The sequence below is a fragment of the Mastigoproctus giganteus genome, chromosome 11, assembly GCF_048544385.1.
Source record: "Mastigoproctus giganteus isolate SK-2022 chromosome 11, ASM4854438v1, whole genome shotgun sequence".
Classification (NCBI taxonomy): domain Eukaryota; kingdom Metazoa; phylum Arthropoda; class Arachnida; order Uropygi; family Thelyphonidae; genus Mastigoproctus; species Mastigoproctus giganteus.
Genome location: NC_143585.1, coordinates 68,185,462 through 68,210,971, shown reverse-complemented (window position 1 = coordinate 68,210,971; position 25,510 = coordinate 68,185,462). Strand labels below are relative to the sequence as shown.

At 36.5% G+C, this 25,510-nt stretch overlaps 1 protein-coding gene across 1 annotated transcript in view; it reads right to left on the bottom strand.

Moving 5' to 3' along the window:
• LOC150078091 (cGMP-dependent 3',5'-cyclic phosphodiesterase-like) overlaps nt 1–25,510 on the bottom strand; it is a 329,128-nt gene that overhangs the window by 24,772 nt on the left and 278,846 nt on the right. The window contains exons 22-24 of the mRNA XM_090384462.1: nt 22,462–22,536; nt 18,043–18,142; nt 14,801–14,913 (exon numbers count right to left, since the gene is read on the bottom strand). Of these exons, the coding sequence (XP_090240588.1) occupies nt 14,801–14,913; nt 18,043–18,142; nt 22,462–22,536 (288 nt within the window). The remainder of the gene's footprint in view (nt 1–14,800; nt 14,914–18,042; nt 18,143–22,461; nt 22,537–25,510) is intronic.

The window sequence follows — 25,510 nt, the reverse complement described above, 5'->3', positions numbered from 1 at the left end:
TGCAGTTCTGCATTACTTCTTTAGCCAGCAACTCCATTATTTTCCCTGGAACAAGAAAATTATGGACGTTATGCTAACAGGTCTGTAATTACTCATGTCACTTCTTAATCCCCCTTTATGAATTGGATATACATTTGCACATCTCCAGTCCATGGGGAACCTCTCATGAATCTAAGGATGCTCTCATAGTTATGGCTAAGGGTTTTCTTACGTCCTTTGCTGCCTCCCTTAATATAATTGGATAGATTCCATACACTCCAAGCAAGTTTTTTATGTTTAGCTTCAACCTTTTATTCTGATTAATCAAACATCTGATTATAAAGATAAGGGGATTTCATAATTCCACTGTACCAGGCAATTATAAGACTGCATTTGGAATATTGTATCCAAATATACATATTGATCTTGAAAGGATCCAAAGACAGGTAACCAGCTTCACGATATCTGAAAAGAGCATCCATATGAGGAAAGACTTCAAATATGTGGGCTACAGAGCTCACCAACCAGGCACCTTAGAGGGGACACAATTTAGGTCTCTAAGGTTTTAACAGGGGGAATAGTAAAATGAAGGCAAAATTTTCATTGCTCTAAATGATTCCAGAACTAGGGGAATAAATTCAAGTTATGGGGAATGAGGTTTGGACTGATTGTAGGAAGTTTTCTTTTAGCCAGGAGTTGTTAATTATCGATTAAGTTACCTCTGTGGGTAAGTGAAGCTGGCAACTTGGAGGAAATACAAATCAATACAAATACAAATTGCGAGGAGGGAAAACATAAAAGAAGTTTATTTTTTTAAGATTTTTATAATAATAAAATAAAAATGCACAAGGCATAATATGACATGAGCTGGAAATAACTATAAAATATCAGTGTAAATGTACCATAGTTAGCTCATAAAAGTAAACTACAATCGTAGTGTAAAGGCATCAATTTAATTGTATCTCATATTGTGATTACCTCCACAACAAGTTACCATGTATTGCACTACCTCGAATAAATAACACTTCACTAATAGAGAAGATTATTTTTACTTATTCTCAGTGGGCACCATCATCACTCAGACGGCACCATTTCAAGGCTTGTTAGCCTATCGTCGATGGGTGGGCAGGTACCATGCTGTTGCAATCACGCCAACCCAGTTGTGAAGTTAATTCCACAATATGAGAGATGCCAAAAGGTGTACACAATAATACTATAATAATTTATTATAGTATTATAATAAAAGATGTACACAATAATACTGTAATACTTTATTATAGTATTATTGTGTACACCTTTTGGCATCTCTCATATTGTGAATTAACTTCACAACTGGGTTGGCATGACTGCAACAGCATGGTATCTGCCCACCCACCGACAATAAGCCAACAAGGTTTGAAATTGTGCTGTTTGGATGGTGGTACCCACTGAGAATAAGTAATAATAGTCTTCTCTATTAGTGAAGTGTTATTTATTCGAGGTAGTGCAATATATGGTAACTTGTTGTGGAGGTAATCACAATATGAGATACAATTAAATCGATGCCTTTACACTATGAGTGTAGTTTACTTTTATGATCTAACTATGGTGTATCTACGCTGATATTTTATAGTTCGATTTTTATATATATATTTTTTATTTTTATTATGATTTTTTATTACTTTCCTTGTTTGTTTATTATTGTTTATTTTTATTATTGATTACATGGCGAATACTAATACTTTTCATAAAAACTATTACCATTAGTAATACACTTTTGTTTTTTTTTTTTTTTTTGGACTGAAACACTTCTGAGAATACAATTTCCTCAACTAAGTTTTTCAACCTTATGAGAAAGCATAAGATTGGCTACTATATACATATCAAATGGAACAGTGGCATAACCAGAAAATACACGTGGGGGAGGGGGACTGCACATCCTGAGAACAATTGTATGTAGATTTTTAAGGACATAAAAGGTGATATAGTTGTACACGTTGGCACTAATGATTGTAAGAGTAGGAGACCGGCAGAATTACTTAACAAGTACAGGTCACTGTTGAAAAAAAGCCATGAATTAGGGTTGAATTTGAAAGAGTCTGCAATTCTGCCCAGACACGATAGGAGGGAGTATATGATGAGAGCCTTGTCAATCAATTCGGCCCTGGAAAGAATGTGCAAGGCTCAAGGGGTAAAATTTTTTTCAGACTGGTCTCTACTTGTTAACAGGAGAGACTGCTTCCACAGGGTTGGGATACACTTAAATAGAAAGGGTGCAAGAATATTTGCTGATGCTATCGAAGCAGTGTTAGGTGGGTCGGAAAACTGCTAGTTGGGGGGATACAAGGACTAATAGATTAACAGTAGCCACTGGCAGAGGTGAAAGTGATTCTTGCACTGCTTCTATTGGAATGAGCAGCAGCCTGGAAAACAAGATGCAGGATATTTCAGAGACTGCTGGGAGTCAGTGCAGTACAAGTAAACACATGGGTTGTGTTAGGGTAGCTAACACTGGTGCATGTATACTTGCATGTACACCAATGCTAGGAGTTTGGTAAATAAATTTGAAGTATTGCTCAAAACATCAAAGACAGATATTGTTGGGATATCAGAGATGTGGTGTAGCACAGATATAAGGAATGCAAAACTGTAATTTGGGGAGTACAATGTGTACAAAAAGGTTAGACAGGATAGGAAGGGAGGAGGGGTTATGCTATTAGTTAAGAAACACAAAATCCAAGGAAGTGAAACCAGTCAACATCGCTGGACAGTGCAGTGTCGAGTCACTTTGGTGTGACATAAGCATTGGGAGATCAAAATTGGGAGTAGGAGTGTGCTATAGGCCTAATGACTCTGATGAGTATAATAAGAAACTGTACAGGGAAATAGAGTGGGCCAGTAAATCAGAGAGTCTTATAATGGGGGATTTTAATTTCCCAGATATTGACTGGAATTTGTGGATTGGTCACTCACACACTAGCAAGGCTTTTGTGGATTTATTGGATGATTGTTTTCTACATCAGCATGTTCGGGAGGCAACTAGAGGGAGTAACACTCTTGATCTGATTATCGGTAGTGATTCTTCATGCATTAAGAATCTGCAGATAAAGGAACCACTAGGTGGCAGTGATCACAGTGTGCTGAAGTGGGATTTACTCAAAGAGGTAACTACGATCAGGAGTAAAGGGAAGGGTTTTTGCTTTCGTAAAGGTGACTACAATGGTCTGAGACAGTATTTAAATTCTATACAGTGGGACCAACTGTTGATGTTACCAACAGCAAATTCAAAATGGGAAGCATTCAAAGAATTTATCTTGGAAGCTACTAGGCTTTACATACCAACTAAGAAATATTGTTCAAAGTTTAAGCCTAAATGGAAGTCAGATGAACCAATGAGACATATGGCAGAGAATAAAAATGCATGGGATACATATAAATTAACATGTGACACAGAAGCCTATGATAGATATAAGCTGGTCTGTAACCAAGTTACAAAGGAGGTTAGGCAGGCAAAGGCAGATTACGAGAAATATTTGGCAAAGGATGCAAAGAAAAACAGCAAAGAGTTATTTACTTATGTACACTCTAGAAGGAAGGGGATGAATCAGATTGGTTCAATTGATATCGATGGTTCAACTGTTGATGATCCTGCTCAGGTAGCTAACAAACTAAATGAATATTTTGCATCGAAATTCACAAATAAGGAGTTATTCAGTAAGGGGAATGCCAGAGGTGTATTCAACTCTGGCAGTAAGCTAGATAATCTTATAATAACTGAGAGTAAAGTGGAGGAGAAATTGTTGAAGATAAACACAAGAAAGGCACCTGGGGTGGATGAGATCTATCTAGTTATATTAAAGGAGGCAGCAAAGGAAGTAAGCAAACCCTTAACCATAATTATGAGAGCTTCCTTGGACTCAGAGGAGGTACCCATAGACTGGAGATGTGCAAATGTGACCCCGATTCAGAAAGGAGGATCAAAGGTTGGTTGGGTTTTATTGGTGCATTAGCTTGTTGTTTGTTATTTCGTTTTTAGTAGCATTAGCAACTAAGGCCATATTGCTCCGGGATATACGGTGGTCATTCTCTGACCTTTCTGCATCCTCCATATTTGGTGGTGACAGGCTCGAACCCCGGTCTAATCAAGAAGCGTGTGTTACGTACTACTGCTCCTTCCCACCGGGCTACGGAGGCGCCTTGGTGCATTAGCAACTAAGGCTATAATGCACCACAGGATCAAAGGCTGACACAAGTAATTACAGACCTGTGAGTTTAACTTCTGTTCCAGGAAAATTAATGGAGGCACTGGTTAAAGAAGCACTGCAGGATCATTTAGACAAGACTTCAGTTATAGCTCGGACACAGCATGGTTTTGTTAAGGGGAAGTCTTGCCTGACCAATTTGATTGGATACTATGATGCAGTCACAAAAGAACTGGATGCAGGGAATAACTTTGATATTATATACTTGGATCTTAGAAAGGCTTTTGATACTGTTGCACATGGAAGACTGCTGCACAAATTGGAGCAGTGTGGCATTGGAGGCAATTGCTGCTATGGATAAAAGGATGGTTGAGGGGGAGAAGACAGAGAGTGCTAATCAATGGACACTGCTCATCGTGGACTAATGTTATTAGTGGAATCCCTCAGGGTTCAGTGTTGGGTCCATTGTTGTTTTTTGTATTTATAAATGATATTGATGATGGTATATCAAGCTTAATGTCCAAGTTTGCAGACGATACAAAGGATGACACGGTTGTTAAGGACACTACTGACGCTATGCTGCTGCAACAGGACTTGGAAAGGTTGAGCAGATGGGCTGAGAGGTGGCAAATGAAGTTTAACATTGACAAATATTAAAAGTACTACATATGGGAAACAGCAACCCCAGAGCAATGTATCAACTCTGTGGTACTACACTGACAGTGGTAGAGAATGAAAAGGACCTGGGGGTAATTGTGCAGGCAGATATGCAGTTTTCTGAGCAGTGCAGATGGGCTGCAAGAGTAGCTCATGGTGTCTTGTCAATGATATACAGGAATTTTTCTAGCAGGGATAAGGAGGTGATTATTCCCTTGTATAAGGCAATGGTCAGGCCACACCTTGAGTACTGTATACAGGTCTGGAGGCCTCATTTCAAGAAGGATGTAGAGCTGCTAGAACGAGTACAGAGAAGAGCAACAAGATTAGTGAATGGAACAAAGGGTTGCTCTTACGAAGAAAGGCTTAAGTTTTGCAAATTACACTGTCTGGAGACTAGGCACCAGCGAGGTGATCTGATAGAGGTGTATAAAGCCTTGAATGGTTTGAGCATGCTCGATGCCGATGGGACTCTTCCTTTTGCTCAGAATAATCACCTGAGAGGGCATAAATTCAAAAGATGTAGGACAGATGTGCAGAAATTTGCCTTTAGCCAGCGTGTAGTTGATTGGTGGAACAGACTTCCATCCCTTGTTGTGGAAGTTGATAGCTAAATAAATTTAAGGCTCAGCTGGACAGGTATTTTGAACGAATGGAGGGGGGAAATGGGAGTGGGGTTTCTCATATGCCTCTACTAATGCTAATACTAGTCCTTAAATTTCGAAATTTTACAGATATACCCTCCCACGACCATTATCCCTTTACTTTTTTTTTTTTTTTTTGTGCATGTCTTTTTATTTAGCTTTATAAAAAGATAAATAAAATAACAAAATAAATGTTGTCACAAACTTTATTTCAAGGATCTACAATAAAAAAAAAAATTAATAAATATTTTATACATTTCAGGAATATAGGCAAAACCAACGTTAAACTATACATTTGTATTCAAACAGAAAAAAAAAAGCCTTTTATACTCAACAAAATACTAAGTGAGTGTTAGAAACAAAGTAGTTATATATTTATATTTAAATGCCTTTTTTTTTTCTCCGAGAAGATCTATGACGTTTTCGGGATTAATGATTACATCATAGTACATATTCAAAAGAACTAATCCCTCCAGCCTTTCCTCCCCCATAAGGTTTCTTAAATAACTTTTTAAATGATTTAAGTTTGAATTAGATCTTTCAATTGTTGCAGTGGATACCAGTAAAGTGGCAAATATTTTCAGTACCTGATATATATTTGGATATACATCTTTATTACATATTGCTATGGTGGCCACAGTATTTCATAGTTTTTCAGCACATTCCTTCTGCCAGAGGTTATATTCAGAAATGAACATATTTTCATTAACAAAGTTATTGCTATTTAAAAGGTCATCTGCATAAAACGAAAATAGTTTTCGTAAATTTTGAATATAGATATCTTCAATAACATTACTTTTTGGAAGGAGATACATAAAAGAAGATAAAACATCCTTATGTGTTAAAAAACGAGACTCGATCTGATTTAAGAAATTATCTAAAAACGGCACAAAACTCTAGATCCAATAATAGCTCTCCACATTATCGCACAGTATATTACAGCGGTTGGTGTGACGACCTGTAATTCGTGGTATCTTCAAACTTATTTACTAATTTTTACATAAATCTTAAACTTCTAAAAAAAAGATGATGAAATTGATTGTCACCATCTCATCTCATTTAGATAAAATGAGACGTTAAAAATAGTACTATTTTTAACAAATTAGCCTAATCAATTGCTTTCTTTAGATTGATATTAATGGTTTGTAAGTATTTACTCAAGCCAATACTATTGCTGGATACTTTTTTTAATATATAAAATGACCATAAAATTACCATTCTGGATGGAACTGAGAAGTAATTGTGCATTTGTTGCAGTATCTTTATCTTCCCATGATCTTATTACTGTTAATGCTGCAAACGTCTGTTCTAACAATTCAATGAATATAATTACAGATTCATGCCTGTCCACCCATCTAGTGGGGAACATTTTATTGAGATGCTTTTTCTTGGAATTCAGACAATTCTTTTATCTGTTCTTCTAATACCGACTGCCTCTTTGGATACTGAAAGAATGCGTAAACTTTTTGAATGATTCCCATGCAGTTTTGGATATCTTGCAAATCACATGAATCCGAAATTGCTAAATTTAAGCAATGAAATACACAGTGCATGTAAAGTGCTTTTGGGTTCCGTAGCCGAGTGGGCAGGAGCGGGAGTGCAGTAGCACACGCTCATTGAGTAGACCGGGGTTCAAGCCCCTGACTTGGTTGATCTGCCAACCCGCACTGGACCAGCATGGCAGATTATGGTCCATTTCCCTCAGCATGAATTGTTGAGGAGGCTTCCATCCTGCAGTGGGTTGATAATGGCTGCACTTTACTTTTCTGTTTATTTTCTTGTACATGAGCCTGTATGCCATTTATTCTGCCACTCATTGCCATGTCCACAGATATTTTTTATATCTGACCCAAATTTTTCAAGTTGATTAATTATTGCTTTTGCTATATTTTCTGTCTGAATTCCAAAGAAAGAAAAAGCATCTCAAAAAAATGTTTCATCTATCCATCACTGCCTTTGTCTTCCAGGTTATCTTCTAGCTCCTCTTGGGTATCATTCTGTTATTTTCTTAGTCCTTCTGTCATCATGTCTTCGAGCTATGTGTCCTGCCTAAGACTATTTTAGTTCTTTAGTTTTAATAAGAATGTCCTTTACTTGAGTTTGCTGCCTAATCCATGTGTTTCTCTTCTTATCTAACAGTCTGATTCCCAATATAATTCGTTCCATCCTTCGCTGTGTAGTTCTCAGCTTCTCTTCCATTCTTTTGGCGAGTGCCCAAGTTTCACTTCCATAAGTCATGGTGGGGAGTACACATTGGTTCATTATTTTACGTTTCAGACAAACTGGGATATTGCTCTTCAGTATGTGACTATATTTCCTGAATGCTATCCATCCAAAATTTATTCTTCTCTTGACTTCCAGCCATTTATCATTATTACAGCTAATAACTTGTCCCAGATAAGTATATGACTCACCTTTTCAATTACTGCTCCTTCAATCATTATTTCCCTTTCTGTGGCATACTTGTTAATCATTACTTTTGTTTTAGTCATATTCATCTTTAGTCCAAAATCCTTACTAACTGTGCATAACTGATTAAGATTTTCCTCTAATTCTTTGGGATCGTGGCTTATGACCACAATGTCATCTGAAAATCGTAAATGGTTTAGGTACTCTCCGTTCACATTGACTCCTTTCTGCGACCAGTCTAATCTTCTGAAAGCTTCCTCAAGGGCAGCAGTAAACAGCTTTGGAGATATTGTGTCTCCTTGTCGAACTCCTTTCTTGATTTTAAATTTCCTACTGTCTTTGTCTAGTCTAATATAGGAGGTAGCACTCTTATATATTTTCTTCAAAATCATAATAATACATGGGGTATCTATGCCTTGTCTTTCCAGTGCCCAAAACATTGCCTTATGCTGTATGGAGTCAAATGCCTTTTCATAATCCACAAATGCCAGGCATAATGGTGTTTTACATTCATTTGCTTTCTCCATTAGCTGTGATATTACGTGAAGGTGATCCATAGTTGAGAATCCTGTCCTAAAGCCAGCTTGCTCTTTCGGTTGATTCTCATCAAGTATTCTTTCTAATCTGTTAGTAATGACCCTTGTGAACAACTTGTAGATGTGGGATAACAAGCTGATTGGTCTATAATTTCCAATTTCTGATTTATCTCCTTTCTTAAGCAGCAAAACTACGATTGCATTATTCCATTGCTTACACATCACACCTTTTCTAATGCACTTTGTGAAGAGCCTTGCCAGTTTTTATGTTATGCCTCTTCCTCCCAATTTTAACAACTCTACAGTAACTTCATCTTCCCCCTGGGGCTTTCTGATTCTTCATTTCCTTCAATGCATGTTCTACCTCATCAGGAAGAATATCGGGTATGTCGTATGTGTTGCTACTTTGCAATCCATTTTCCCCACTGCTAGCATCATTCCCTTGCTCCTTGTATAATTCTCTATAGTAGTCTTCTGCTATTTGAATTATGCCTTCTTTGCTGTTTATAAGTACACCATCGCTATTCTTCAGTTTCAGTATCATTTGTCTTTCTGTATTACTGCTCGTGGCTGCTGATTTTAATCCTTTGTTTTCCCTTAATGCTTGTTCTACTTTTCTTGTGTTAAATCTTCTTATGTCCTCTCTGAGTTTCTTTCTAATGGCTTTGCATAACTCAGTATACTCAATTTTCTCCTTGTCTGTGTTTTTCTTGCTCTTCATTTGTCGTCTTTGGTTCATCATGACAAGTGTTTCTTGACTAATTTTTTCTTCTGTGGATTTCTTTTTCCCTATAGGTTTCTTGGGCTTTATCAATTTCAGAAAGTTGTAATATTCTTCATCAATATCTTGGTCCTGAGCAGTCTGCAGAAGCTCAAACTTGTCAAGTTCCAGTACATACTGCTTTTTCCCCTCTTCTGTTATCTCAAAGACCTTTGTATTATTTACTCGAGTCAGTTTTTTCCTTTCCTTTCCTACATCTATATCAAGTGTACATCTTACCATTCTGTGATCACTTCCAACATTTACCTTATTCAGGACGGTAACATCATTCACAATATATCTTCTGTTAGTGAGGATGAAGTCGATTTCATTAGTTGTTAATCCATTTGGACTCTTCCATGTCCACTCTCTGTTCACCCTTTTCTTGAAAAAAGTGTTCATTACTGACAGTCCTTGAGATTCTACAAATTCCACAAGTCTTTCACCTCTTTTATTTCTTTCACCAATTCCAAAATTTCCCATAGTTCCTCTTTCTGCGCTGTTTTGCCTTTTTCCAACCTTAGCATTGAAGTCCCCCATAATAATAGTGTAGTGGGTTTTCTGCTCATCTAGAAGATTCTCAATTTCGGTGTACATTTCTTCAACCTCTTCATCATCATGGCTCGATGTTGGTGCATAAATCATTATAATCTTTAGCTTGTACGTCTTAGAAATCTTGAGTATTAGTCTTGACACCCTTGGTGATGTACTTTTAAATTCCAAAATGTTGTTTTTAAAATCTTTATAGACCAGAAACCCAACTCCACCTTCACTCCTTTCACTGTTTCCATTGGTGTACAGCAGATTTCCACTTGATAAACTTATAAGTGATTCATTTCTTCTTCTTGTTTCAGCCAAACTGATGATATTCCAATTCACATTTTCTAATTCCTTTTCCAGCTCTAATATCCTGTCTTCACCGATGAGTGATCTTACGTTATAACAGGCCAAGTTCGTTTTCCGTGCATGGCAGTCGGGTTGTACCCAGAGATTCTTAGCACCCTCTGCTTCCACTCTAATCCTCTCGCTGCCGTAAGAGGGAGAGTGAAAGCTGCTGGGGACTGAGGGCCATTTGTTTTGTCGTGTTGTCATATGCTGGAGGGTTTGGTCTTTTCCTCTTCACGCTGACCAGGTGTCTTGAAGAGAACCACTCTACACGTTCGTTGCCACCTAAGTGACGTAACAGGGCTTACCATCGAGAAGGTGTGCATGAGTGGATTTTAGGGAGGCAGGCCAACCGGACTTCTCCTAAATCTTCTGTAATAGAGAGATATTGGATCCATCAGTGTTTTAGGCTGAGTGTCTGATAGCACACAGGATACCTGTTCCCCTCTAAGCCCCTTTTACAAATACTCAATATAACTTTATACACCAATTTAAAATTTAATTACCTCCTTTCTATTTTTCACCTCTTGCAATTAAATTTATTCAAGCACAGATTATAAATTTTCACAGAAACACAACTTGTAACTACACCAAAGAAACACATACAAACAAAAGCTGCAAATTGCACCGATGTCACTTTACAACTAAGCCAAAAATCTTGTTAGGTATTAGCCTACCTACTTATTATGCATATTTACAGTAGAATCAGCCAAACAAAAGTCAGATGCGCAGTGGCAAAAGTACATGGAGCTCGAGCTGATAACTTCAGTACAGTAAGGGATATAGTTGAACTTTCGTTTGTGCAGTGTTGTCAAATAGTAATTAAATTTAAATTGGAATAGTGTTTTGAAATATTGAAAATAGTAGTACAAAGTAAAAATATCAGAGTAGAGTATAGGCTCGGAGGGGACTGCAGTCCCATCAGCCCCATACTGGTTACGCCACTGAAATGGAAGCTCTGCTAATGAACTATTTCTAAAACTAAGGACTGCTATTCTTAGCCTTTTCTACACATGCTGCCCACATTCTGAATTAAATACCCAAACCAATAATCTTAGAAGTTCAAGTTTTTCAATTAGTCTCCATGTGGTTAGCAAATTCCTTTTCACCATATGTAGTGAAGTCAACAGTAGTGAAGGAATCAGTTTTGTAAATATTCAATTATTCTCCTTGTGTCCACTTTAACTTGTCTGCCAGGATACATTTTTTGAGTACCAAGAAATCTATGTGGATGTCAGCAACACTAACCTCAATTTTATTGGGTTGTTGATGTTAGTGTTAATCATAAGGGTATGCCCCATTACATCATCTGGAGCTCTGAGCTATTCCTGCTTCACTTTTGGCATGTTCCTTCTAGAGATGCTAAACTCTGCCATTAAAGAACATATTAAAAATTGCCTTGAATGAAGTATAGCTTGTTTGTTGTTTGTTATTTGGTTTTTAGGAGCATTAGCAACTAAGGCCATATTTCTCCGGGTTATGCAGTGGTCATTCCCTGACCTTTCCACATCCTCCGTATTTCGTGGTGACGGACTCGAACCCCAGTCTAATCAAGAAGCATGTGCTGCCCACTGCTGCTCCTTCCCACCTGGCTATGGAGGCGCTGAAGTATAGCTGAACTGAAGGCTTCAAGTTGGAACACTGCCATCTCACTAATTTTGTTATTGGGGTCTTATTTCTTCATTTTCTGAAAATTTTCAATATGAACTCATCTACTATTTAATAAATTTGTAAGAGCTTCTTAATGACCATGTCCTTTATCTTAATCAACATTCCCAATTTAAAATAAAATCAAAAGAAGTGCATCCAGTTGATATAGGTGAACAGTGCACTGTTGAGTCAGTTTGGTGTGATATAAGCACTGCGAAAGCAAAAATAAGAGTAGGAGTGTGTAGGAGGTCTAATGACTCGAATGAGTACAATGAACAATTGTACAGAGAAATAGAGTGGGCTAGTAAATCGGAATGTCTTATAATGGGAGATTTGTGAGTTGGGCACTCACACACTAGTAAGACTTTTGTGGATTTATTAGATGATTGTTTTCTGCAGCAGCATGTTCGAGAGGCAACCAGAGAGGGTAATACTCTTGAACTGGTTATCAGCAGTGATCATTCGTGAATTAAGAATTTGCAGATAAAGGAACCACTAGGTGGCAGTGATCACAGTGTACTGATGTGGGATTTACTTAAAGATATAATTACCATCAGGGGTAAAGGAAAGGGTTTTTGCTTCCGTAAAGGTGAGTACGGCGGTCTCAGACAGTTTTTAAATTCTGTACAGTGGGATCAACTGACGATGTTACCAACAGTAAATTCTAAGTGGGAAGCATTCAAGGAATTAATCGTGGATGCTACTAAAAGTTTCATACCTATTAAGATATACTGTTCAAGGTTTAGGCCTAAATGGTTATCAAATGAACTAATGAGACTCGTGACAGAGAAGAAAAATGCATGGGATGCATATAAATTATCAAGCGACTCAGAAGCCTATGGCAGTTATAAGCTTCTATATTCAGGTCACAAAGGAGGTTAGGCAGGCGAAGGCAGATTATTAGAAATGTTTGGCAAAAGATGCTAAGAAAAACAGCAAGGATTTCTTTACTTATATAAACTCTAAAAGCAAGGGGATGAATCTAATTGGTCCACTTGATATCGATGGTTCGACCGTTGATGATCCTGCTCAGATAGCAAACAAACTGAATGAGTATTTTGCATCTACATTCACACATGAGGAGTTATTAAGGTTTGAAAATGGCAGAAGGTTATCAAATTGTAGCAGGGTGCATAATGATTTTGTAATAACTGAGAGCAAAAGTGGAGGAGAAATTGTTGAAGTTAAACACAAGAAAGGCACCTGGGGCGGATGGGATCAATCCAGTTATATTAAAGGAGGCAGCAAAGCAACTAATCAAACCCTTAACCATAATTATGAGAGCATCCTTGGACTCAGGGGAGGTTCCCACGGACTGGAGATGTGCAAATGTATTCCCAATTCACAAAGGGGGATCGAAGGGTGACACAAGTAATTATAGACCAGTTAGTTTAACTTCTGTTCTGGGTAAAATAATGGAGTCACTGGTTAAAGATGCATTGCAGGATCATCTAGAAAAGACTGCAGCAATAATTCAGACACAGCATGGGTTTGTTAAGGGAAAGTCTTGTCTGACAAATTTGATAGGATATTATGATGTGGTTACAAAGGAACTGGATGCAAAAATAATTTTGATATCATATATTTGGATTTCAGGAAACCTTTTGACACTGTTGCGCATGGAAGACTATTGTACAAATTGGAGCAGAATGGTATTAAAGGTAAGTTGCTACAATGGATAAAAGGATGGTTGAGTGGGAGAAGACAGCGGGTGGTAATTAATGGGTGCTGCTCTTCGTGGACTAATGTTAATAGTGGAGTCCCACAGGGTTTCGATGTTGGGTCCTCTGTTGTTTTGTATATTTATCAATGATATTGATGAAGGTATATCAGGCTTAGTGTCGAAGTTTGCAGATGATACAAAGGTTGGCAGGGTTGTTAATGACAGTAATGGCAGTGTGCTACTGCAACAGGATCTAGATAATTTGGGCAGATGGGCTAAGAAGTGGCAACTGAAGTTTAACCTTGACAAATGCAAAGTACAGCATATGGGTAGAATTAACCCCAGAGAAACGTACCAACTGTGCTGTACTACACTTAAGGTGGTAGAAAATGAAAAAGACCTGGGAGTAATTGTGCAGGCAGATATGAAGTTTTCTGAGCAATGCGGACAGGCTGCCAGGGCAGGTCATGGGGTTTTGTCAATGTATATATATTGACAAAACCCCATGCTAGAAGGGAAAAGGGATAATTTTGCTAGAAGGGAAAAGGAGGTGACTGTCCCCTCTGTATAAGGGAATGGTCAGGCCTTGAGTAGTGCGTACAGGTCTGGAGGCCTTATTTTAAGAAGGATGTAGATTTGCTTCAGCGTGTACAGAGAAGGGCAACAAGATTGGTGAGGGGAATGAAGGGATCCTCTTACCAAGAGAAGCTTAAGTTCTGCAAATTGCAGTGGCTGGAGATTAGGCACCTGCGCGGTGATCTGATTGAGATGTATAAGGCCTTGAATGGATTGGGCACGCTGAATTCTGATGGGATTCTTCCACTTGTTCAGATTACGAACCTAAGGGGGCATAAATTCAAATTAAGAAAACACATATGTAGAATAGATGTGCAGAAATTTGCCTTTAGCCAGCGGGTGGTTAATTGCTGGAACAAACTTCCATCTGTCGTTGTGGAAGTTGATAGGTTAAATAGATTTAAGGAGGAACTGGACAGGCATTTGGAGGGAATGGTGTGATTTTTTTTTTTTTTTTTTGGGTGATGCTGCATAAGCTCATACACTTGCTTTCTTGCATCACATGCCACTACTACTACTACTTACACATGCAACTTAGGGTAACTATTTAAAGTTTAGTACTAAACAGTGGGGACAAGAATGCTTACTTATTTTATATTTTTTGTTGCAGATATCCAATCATTTATGGATTCCTTATTTCCAACATAGTACCCGAGGCTCACAAAAGGCTTGAAACCCAGTAGCATAATTATAAATAAGTAAATCAACCATTTGTAAAATGCCTAAGGCTATAAAATAAAATGATGAAATAATTATGAAAATTGATATAAAGAAATATGCATTAATGGCATTTACTTGCCATTAAGGCATAAAGATGATTTTCACAACTGGTCCAAAATAAATATTAACCAAACACTTACAGCTATTTTTTTCGAGCTTCTCCAATCTTTAGTTTGATCAGAAAGATCACAGGAAGTAACAAACAAGCATAACAGCAGCTGGTGATGCTTTGGATTGTCAGCATCATATCCTTCTATGTTAAAAAAAAAAAAAAAAAAAAAAAAGAGTGTATATAGAATTCATGGATAATTAATAAAATTTGGAAATTAATTTTTCATCAAACTGGCATGAAACAGAAAAAAATATTGAAACCACTTTTTGTTGTAGAAAAGGACAGAAACTAGGAAGAACCCTACCATAGAAAAATACCAAAGAATACCATAAAATACCATAGAAACTTTCTTCGATGTGTATTTATCTAGTAACCAAATTTCAAGGAAAATCACCTATTGACAACCAAAATATAAATTGTAAAAAATCTGTGTAAAATTGTAAACATTCACCTCATATGCATATAAAATAGTATAATACCACTCATAACAAAGTATTTATTTTTTACAAGCCATTCTGTTAAAACATCTTTCTTGGATGCGTGTTTAAACTAGTATCAAAAGCTAAAAGAAGAGAGTCAAGTAGTGACTACATTATACTTTCCAAAACTGGCATTAAATCAAATCAAATCAATTGGAATAAAGTCCCCCCTACCTTTCAGATTTAGAGAAAAGTGGAAAAGTTTGTTTTCAATTTAAATATTTCAATGATATTAAAATATCATTAATAAATTTATTATTTTTTATTTATTAAATTACATTATTCTTTATTAAATTAAAATAAAATACTTAAATGGAATGTATTAAAGCCAACTGTTAATTTATCGTTTTCTATAAATTAGATTTTATAAATTTTGACAATAAATACAATCATTGGGGAGTACAATGTGTACAGAAAGGATAGACAGGATAGGAAGGAAGGAGGGGTTATGCTATTAGTTAAGAAACACATAAAATCCAAGAAAGTGCAGCCAGTCAACATCGCTGGACTGTACAGTGTCGAGTCAGTTTGGTGTGACATAAGCACTGGGAGATCAAAATTGAGAGTAGGAGTGTGTTATAGGCCTAATGACTCTAAAACTGTACAGGGAAATAGAGTGGGCCAGTAAATAAGAGTCTTATAATGGGGAATTTTAATTTCCCAGATATTGATTGGAATTTGTGGGTTGGTCACTCACACACTAGAAAGGCTTTTGTGGATTTATTGGATAATTGTTTTCTACATCAGCATGTTCGGGAGGCAACTAGAGGGAGTAATACTCTTGATCTGATTATCAGTAGTGATTCTTCATGGATTAAGAATCTGCAGATAAAGGAGCCACAAGGTGGCAGTGATTACAGTGTGCTGAAGTGGGATTTACTCAAAGAGGTAACTATCATCAGGTGTAAAGGGAAGGGTTTTTGCTTTCGTAAAGGCGACTACGGGGGTCTGAGACAGTATTTAAATTCTATACGGTGGAACCAACTGATGATGTTACTAACAGCAAATTCAAAATGGGAAGCATTCAAAGAATTTATCTTGGAAGCTAATAGGCTTTACATACCAACTAGGAAATACTGTTCAAGGTTTAGGCCTAAATGGATGTCAGATGAACTAATGAGACATGTGGCAGAGAAGAAAAATGCATGGGATACATATAAATTAATGGGTGACATGGAAGCCTATGATAGATATAAGCTGGTCTGTAACCAAGTCACAAAGGAGGTTAGGCAGGCAAAGGCAGATTATGAGAAATTCTTGGCAAAGGATGCAAAGAAAAACAGAAAAGAGTTCTTTACCTATGTAAACTCTAGAAGGAAAGGGATGAATCAAATTGGTCCACTGGATATCGATGGTTCTACTGTTGATGATCCTGCTCAGGTGGCTAACAAACTAAATGAGTATTTTGCATCTACATTCACACATGATGAGTTATTCAGGGAGGGGAATGCCAGAGGTGAAACTCTGGCAGTGAGCTAGATGATTTTGTAATAGCTGAGAGGAAAGTGGAGGAGAAATTGTTGAAGATAAACATAAGAAAGGCACCCAGGGTGGATGGATTGGATCTATCCAGTTATATTAAAGGAGGCAGCAAATTAAGTAAGCAAACCCTTAGCCATAATTATGAGTGCTTCCTTGGACCCAGGGGAAGTACCCATGGACTGGAGATGTGAATCGAAATGTCCAGCAATTGAAATGAAGCGATTCCCTGACCATTATTGGCCTTGTGGTCCTCTGTTGAGATAGAGCATAATGGGCAGTCTATTTTTGTTTTATTTTATTGTAGTGGTTAACACCTGTGTTGGTGATATTTCACATAAATTTTGACCTGGTACCCATCAGAGGGGGTACCGCTAAATTTCTATTTAATTGGCTTTCAAAATTCAATGAATTATTATTCTTTCATTTAGATTTTCTAAATTATTTTAGAGAGTTTCTACTGCAATATTTTTACTCTTGTTACCCTTCTCTTCCCCCCCCCCCAGTTTGATTTAGGTTTAATTTTGATTATTTTCACTCTTATCTTACCATACTGCTGGCATTATTTTATTTTAACTCTTATTCTTATTTATATGGTTATATTTCAAGCATCATGTAGAGGAATATGCTTTTTGCTGCCTCTGATGTATGCAGTTTTATTTTATTTTATTTTATGTTACTATATGTGTGTATATATATATATATAGTAACATTCTTATATTTTCTATTTTGTGAATCCCTCTGACTTTGTCACCATCACAGAATATAAACTTAAAATTTATTTATTTATTCATTATTTATTTAATCATTCAAACATGAAGAACTCGACTACGCTTCACGACACCTTTCCAAGGCATGAAGAATTTGGGACAATGGCCTCAGTACTTTCAATACCATCATTAAAATAAATATGAAATAAAGTAAGGCTGCGTAATGACTTATACCACAATGCAATACACAAAACAACCATTACAGCAGGGTCAAAAATGAATAACAAACAGAAGTATTTATGATGCTGAGTAATTTTCCCAATGTGTGATAACAATGAAATGACTATCCCATATTATTTAACAAATTAAAATTTTAAATTTCATATATGGCTTCTTCAATTAATGATTAAATTATCTGACATGATACTAATAGTTCATATAAAAAAAAATAAATGAATATAAAAGTAAATACTGCTTGGATAAAAACATTGTCAAACTGACACAAACAAAAGATTATACAAATTCTTGTTGGATAGTACAGTGCTGCTCTAATAAGAAAAGTTTTGGAAAAAACAACTAATTGTTTTTCTCATAAAACTTACCTTCTAGAACAGCTTTGATGTCATCAATAATGCGCAAATGATGTGCTAAATCTGTAGCCAAAATGATGTCTCTCACACAGTCCAAACACTGGGTATAATTCTGAAAATACAAAAATGGGAAAAAACAAAAAGTTCAGTTCAACATGTTTATGAATTATTTTTTATATAAATACTATTATATGAAATATTATTTAAAAACTTTATAAAATATCATGTAGCATATATTTTTTTAAATAGAAAAATGAAGATTTGCTTCAAAAAGTAGATTAAAAAAAAAAAAAAAAACACAGCCAACTCTGACCCTTCAAGTGCCAATTCTGCAGAATATTCAGGTAATTCAAACTTTGTAATCCTATAAGTTTATGTATTTTGAATTAGTAAAGCAGACTTAACATAGAATGAAAATCAAACTGAATGCAAGATACAGGGTTGCAGAGATGATTTTTATTTTTTGACGATGCAGAAAAAAGTTTGCATTCTTTGTATCTGTAGACCTGTACTAATATTAAACTATTGAAGTTTTCATTGCCAACTAGTGAGTTAAATGTTTTCCTAGTAGCTGACATATCATGACATAACATAAAAAACAAAATGGTAGCTTTTGGTGAAGCAGAATGAGTTCAATGCATTCTTCTCCTTTATCCAAGTTCACAATGCAAATTCAATGTTTTTGCATATGATATGAGAAAAAGCCTCTTCTATATCATGTTCCATTTATAGGTGGCAGATATATGGTAACAATGAATGTGTCCAGAAAGAAAATGTATGTGAACCAGAAGATAGCACATAAAATAACTAAATGATTTGGCAAGAAATTTGGGTTGTCCAAAATCTTCACAGAGATAGAATAATTTTCGTGGTACAGACATCACAGGGAGTTCATTCCGTACTTTTTTCGGAATATTCAATTGTCTTTTGCAGCAATGTTTCTGGATTAATGACTGCCTTAGCAGCTCCAGTATATGACACAAGTGAGTGGAGACAAATCATTGATATCTCTAAAACTAACCTGAAAATGTTCTCTTTCCTTCATAAGGTAAGCATTTATGCTTTTGTTCCAACAAGACATTTGATTCACTTAAAGATGTATGAAAACTTAAGATTTCATTAATAAAGTTAAATATGAAAGCTGATTTGTGGAGAAAAAAAGGTTCTGTCTACGTTAGGTCAGTAATCAGATTACAATAAAATAACTTGTTTCATGTGACTGAGACAGCAGAACATGATGTCTGCAATACATATGAAAGCAGTAGCCAACATCTTTGTACTGAAATAAAAAAAAACTACTTAATGCAAAAGTCTGGTGGGCCCAATAAATGTCTTATTACCATCATTCCACATATTTAGGGTCAATGAAGCAATCTGTAAATCTTTCAGAGGTTAATGGTAATTGAAGAATGCATTTTCACTGGATGCAGATAAAGGCGACTACGATGGACTGAGACAGTATTTAAATTCTATATAGTGGGACCAACTGATGATGTTACCAACAGCAAATTCAAAATGGGAAGCATTCAAAGAACTTATCTTGGAAGCTACTAGGCTTTACATACCAACTAAGAAATATTGTTCAAGGTTTAGGCCAAAATGGATGTCAGATGAACTAATGAGGCATATGGCAGAAGAAAAATGCATGGGATACATACAAATTAACACATGACACAGAAGCCTATGATAGATACAAGTTGATATGCAACCAAGTTACAAAGGAGGTTAGGCAGGCGAAGGCAGATTACGAGAAATCCTTGGCAAGGGATGCAAAGAAAAACAGCAAAGAGTTCTTTACTTATGTAAACTCTAGAAGGAAGGGGATGAATCAGATTGGTCCACTTGATATTGATGGGTCAAGTGTTGATGATCCTGCTCAGGTAGCTAACAAACTAAATGAATATTTTGCATCGACATTCACACATGAGGAGTTATTCAGCGAGGGGAATGCCAGAGGTGTATTCAACTCTAGCAGTAAGCTACAGAATCTTGAAATAACTGGGAGTAAAGTGGAGGAGAAACTGTTGAAGATAAACACAAGAAAGGCACCCGGGGTGGATGGGATCTATCCAGTTATATTAAAGGAGGCAGCAAAGGAAGTAAGCAAACCCTTAGCCATAATTATGAGAGCTTCCTTGGACTCAGGGGAGGTACCCATAGACTGGAAATGTGCAAATGTGACCCCAATTCACAAAGGAGGATCAAAGGCTGACACAAGTAATTATAGACCTGTGAGCTTAACTTCTGTTCCAGGAAAATTAATGGAGGCACTGGTTAAAGAAGCACTGCAGGATCATTTAGACAAGACTTCAGTTATAGCTCAGACACAGCATGGTTTTGTTAAGGGGAAGTCTTGACTGACCAACCTGATTGGATACTATGATGCAGTCACAAAAGAACTGGATGCAGGGAATAACTTTGATATTATATACTTGGATCTTAGAAAGGCTTTTGATACTGTTGCACATGGAAGACTGCTACACAAATTGGAGCAGTGTGACATTGGAGGCAAATTGCTGCTATGGATAAAGGGGTGGTTGAGGGGGAGAAGACAGAGAGTGGTAATCAATGGACACTGCTCATCGTGGACTGATGTTATTAGTGGAGTCCCTCAGGGCTCAGTGTTGGGTCCATTATTGTTTTCTGTATTTATAAATGATATTGATGATGGTATATCAGGCTTAATGTCCAAGTTTGCAGACGATACAAAGGTTGGCAGGGTTGTCAAGGACACTACTGACACTATGCTGCTGCAACAGGATCTGGAAAGGTTGAGCAGATGGGCTGAGAGGTGGCAAATGAAGTTTAACATTGACAAATGTAAAGTACTACACATGGGAAACAGCAACCCCAGAGCAACGTATCAACTCTGTGGTACAACACTGACAGTGGTAGAGAATGAAAGGGACTTGGGGGTGGTTGTGCAGGCAGATTTGAAGTTCTCTGAGCAGTGCAGACGGGCTGCAAGAGTAGCTCATGGAGTATTGTCAATGATATACAGGAATTTTTCCAGCAGGGATAAGGAGGTGATTATTCCATTGTATAAGGCGATGGTCAGGCCACACCTAGAGTACTGTATACAGGTCTGGAGGCCTCATTTCAAGAAGGATGTAGAGCTGCTGGAACGAGTACAGAGAAGGGCAACAAGATTAGTGAATGGAACAAAGGGGTGCTCTTACGAAGAAAGGCTTAAGTTTTGCAAATTACAGTGTCTGGAGACTAGGCACCAGCGAGGTGATCTGATAGAGGTGTATAAAGCCTTGAATGGTTTAAGCATGCTCAATGCTGATGGGATTCTTCCTCTAGCTCAGAAAAATCACCTGAGAGGGCATAAATTCAAATTGAGGAAAGACAGATGTAGGATAGACGTGCGGAAATTTGCCTTTAGCCAGCGGGTGGTTGGTTGGTGGAACAGACTTCCATCCCTTGTGGTGGAGGTTGATAGCCTAAATAAGTTTAAGGCTCAGCTGGACAGGTATTTTGAACGAACAGAGGGGTGAAGTGGAGTGGTTTTTTTTTTTTTTTTTTTTGGCTGATGCTGCATAAGCTTGCTTTCTTGCATCAAATGCCTCTACTAATGCTAATGCTAATGCTAAAAGTTAATTGCAAGCAAGCAATCTGAAATTTAAAAAAAAAAAGAAAAAAAGACTGTAGCATAAGAATGGATTGCCTTCAAAGCTATTGTTCACAACTTCTTTGGGAAACAAGAAAGATGCCAATTATGAAAGTATTATTGAAAATATGCTCAATAAATTTCAAAAGTTAGGATATAAAGTAAGCTTGAAAATTTATTTCTTGCATGAACACACGGATATTTTTCTAGACAATTTTAGCTCCATGAACGTGGATATTTTTCTAGACAATTTTAGCTCCATCAGCAAGGAATAAAGTGAATAATTCCACTCAGATATATAAAGGAGATGAAAAGAAGATACAAAGGAAGGTAGAATGTAAACAAAATGGCAGATTACAAGAGATCTGGTATAATGCATAAAAGAAAAACATTAATTTGAGAGAAAAAGATCTAGAATTTATTCCAAAAAATCTGGTAAATCTAAATAAATATTTAGTTCTGAATTACTATTTTCTTCATTCTGAATTTTGTTCAATTTATTATTAAAAAAATACACAAACTGTTATGCTGATAAATTAAATTAAATTTTCAAGATTCCACTGATTTCAAAATTCAGTTTTGAAATCAATCTTTTAAACTTAAGGAAGGTGGCACATTAAAATAGAAACTGTATTTTTCAAATGTAATTTTGCAGGACTATTAATCCCAATTAATCAATAAGAACTAAAAGCTTGGTGAAATTCCAAAGTTGTCATATAAATATGAAATTATAAGGGAAGCTCAATGAAAACTGTAAAACACAGATATAAACAGCTTAAATAGTTAGATAATGAAAGACAAAAAAATACAGTAATTACTTTTCTAGAGAGATCCTCAAATATATTGCAACCATCTGTATTTAAGATGGCCATAGCCTGAGCAAAGTGATGTCTCTGAAATAAATAAAAAAGCATTTAATCAATGGAAATGATTTCTATTACATGCAGCATAACATAATGTCATTAAATAGTACAATGTGTTTAGACTATAAAGCATTTAGGGTGTAAGCCTCGAGCTATGGAAAAGCATTACTGATGCTTTCGCACTATACTTATACATAGTACAATGTGCTATTTAAGGATACTATACTGTGATCATATTGGTTGTTTGATTGATTTGAAAGTTAGCACTATTGTTTTGTATTGGAATCTGAGAAAACATTCAATAAAAATCATATTATAAATGAGATTCTCTAGTGATGTCACTGCAAACTGTTTTAACAAATCATAGCACAACTAAAAGTGAAAACAGGAAAGCATTTAAGGAAATTATCCTTCAAATATACATAATCTTACATTATGAAATTCTGCCTGAAACTATATAAACAGAAAAGATCAATGAATTTCTAATTGGTTAGTTATAATTTACAATGACATAAGTTATGCTTTCACAAGAAGTGAAAAATATCTTATACAGTCTTTATCAGTTAAAGGTTCTTCAAGAGTTTATAAGTTGGAAATGTGTTTAAAAGCTGAAAAAACTTTTGGCATTCACCGCAGAGCAGTTGATAAAGACATGTTACATGCTATTGCAACGAGATAGTTCTGCTCTTAATAAATGAGTGTGTTAAATCGCACCGATTACTCTGGAATTGAGATGACCTCATATTTGCATCTTCTACATAGGCTAGTGTGTCATGTTGGGATTGCTGATTTGATAAGGTTATTTGTTTCTTTTTCATGTTTACCAAGAGACAATTATAATGAATTATTCAATTGTAATCATTATATGGAACTATAATTTTTTATAATTGAAAGCAGATGCCACTTTCACATCATCATGTGCTAATCCATTCCCTCTGATCCCAGTAAAGCCTTGCACCCAGCAGAACCAAATATCATGTTTCAGAAAGAGCAGAAGATATTCATCTAATTCAACAGAAGATTGGGTAGAAGAAGTTGGTTGGTTGGTTGTTTGTTGTTGGATTTTTTTTGGCACAAAAGCAACTTTGGCCGTATTGCGCCTATCTATTGGTATTATAATACCAATAAATAGGCGCAATACATGTTCCTGTGTGTTATCAGACACTCAGCCTAAAACACTGATGGATCCAATATCTCTCTATTACAGAAGATTTAGGAGAAGTCTGGTTGGCCTGCCTCCCTAAAATCCACTCATGCACACCTTCTCGATGGTAAGCCCTGTTACGTCACTTAGGTGGCAACGAACGTGTAGAGTGGTTCTCTTCAAGACACCTGGTCAGCGTGAAGAGGAAAAGACCAAACCCTCCAGCATATGACAGCACAACAAAATAAATGGCCCTCAGTCCCCAGCAGCTTTCACTCTCCCTCTTACGGCAGCGAGAGGATCAGAGTGGAAGCAGAGAGTGCTAAGAATCTCTGGGTACAACTAGGCTGCCATGCATTGAAACTGAACTTGGCCTGTTATAACGTAAGATCACTCATCAGTGAAGACAGGATATTAGAGCTGGAAAAGGAATTAGAAAATGTGAATTGGAATATCATCAGTTTGGCTGAAACAAGAAGAAGAAATGAATCACTTATAAGTTTATCAAGTGGAAATCTGCTGTACACCAATCGAAACAGTGAAAGGAGTGAAGGTGGAGTTGGGTTTCTGGTCCATAAAGATTTTAAAAACATTTTGGAATTCAAAAGTACATCACCAAGGGTGTCAAGACTAATACTCAAGATTTCTAAGAGGTACAAGCTAAAGATTATAATGATTTATGCACCAAAATCAAGCCATGATGATGAAGAGGTTGAAGAAATGTACACTGAAATTGAGAGTCTTCTAGATGAGCAGAAAACCCACTACACTATTATTATGGAGGACTTCAATGCTAAGGTTGGAAAAAGACAAAACAGCGCAGAAAGAGGAACTATAAGAAATTTTGGAATTGGTGAAAGAAATGAAAGAGGTGAAAGACTTGTGGAATTTGCAGAATCTCAAGGACTGTCAGTAATGAACACTTTTTTCAAGAAAAGGGTGAACAGAAAGTGGACATGAAAGAGTCCAAATGGATTAACAACTAATGAAATCAACTTCATCCTCACTAACAGAAGATATATTGTGAATGATGTTACCGTCCTGAATAAGGTAAATGTTGGAAGTGATCACAGAATGGTAAGATGTACACTTGATATAGATGTAGGAAAGGAAAGGAAAAAAACTGACTCGAGTAAATAATACAAAGGTCTTTGAGATAACAGAAGAGGAGAAAAAGCAGTATGTACTGGAACTTGACAAGTTTGAACTTCTGCAGACTGCTCAGGACCAAGATATCGACAAGGAATATTACAACTTTCTGAAAGTGATAAAGCCCAAGAAACCTATAGGAAAAAAGAAATCCACAGAAGAAAAAATTAGTCAAGAAACACTTGTCATGATGAACCGAAGACGACAAATGAAAAGCAAGAAAAACACTGAGTTATGCAAAGCCATTAGAAAGAGACTCAGAGAGGACATAAGAAGATTTAACACAAGAAAAGTAGGACAAGCATTAAGGGAAAACAAAGGATTTAAATCAGCAGCCATGAGCAGTAATACAGAAAGACAAATGATACTGAAACTGAAGAATAGCGATGGTGTACTTATAAACAGCAGAGAAGGCATAATTCAAATAGAAGAAGACTACTCTAGAGAATTATATAAGGAGCAGGGGAATGATTAGCATTAGCATTAGTAGAGGCATTTGATGCAAGAAAGCAAGCTTATGCAGCATCAGCCAAAAAAAAAATAATAATAAAAAAAAATAAAATAAAATAAATAAATAAAAAATAACCACTTCCACTTCACCCCTCTGTTCGTTCGAAATACCTGTCCAGCTGAGCCTTAAACTTATTTAGGCTATCAACTTCCACAACAAGGGATGGAAGTCTATTCCACCAACCAACCACCCGCTGGCTA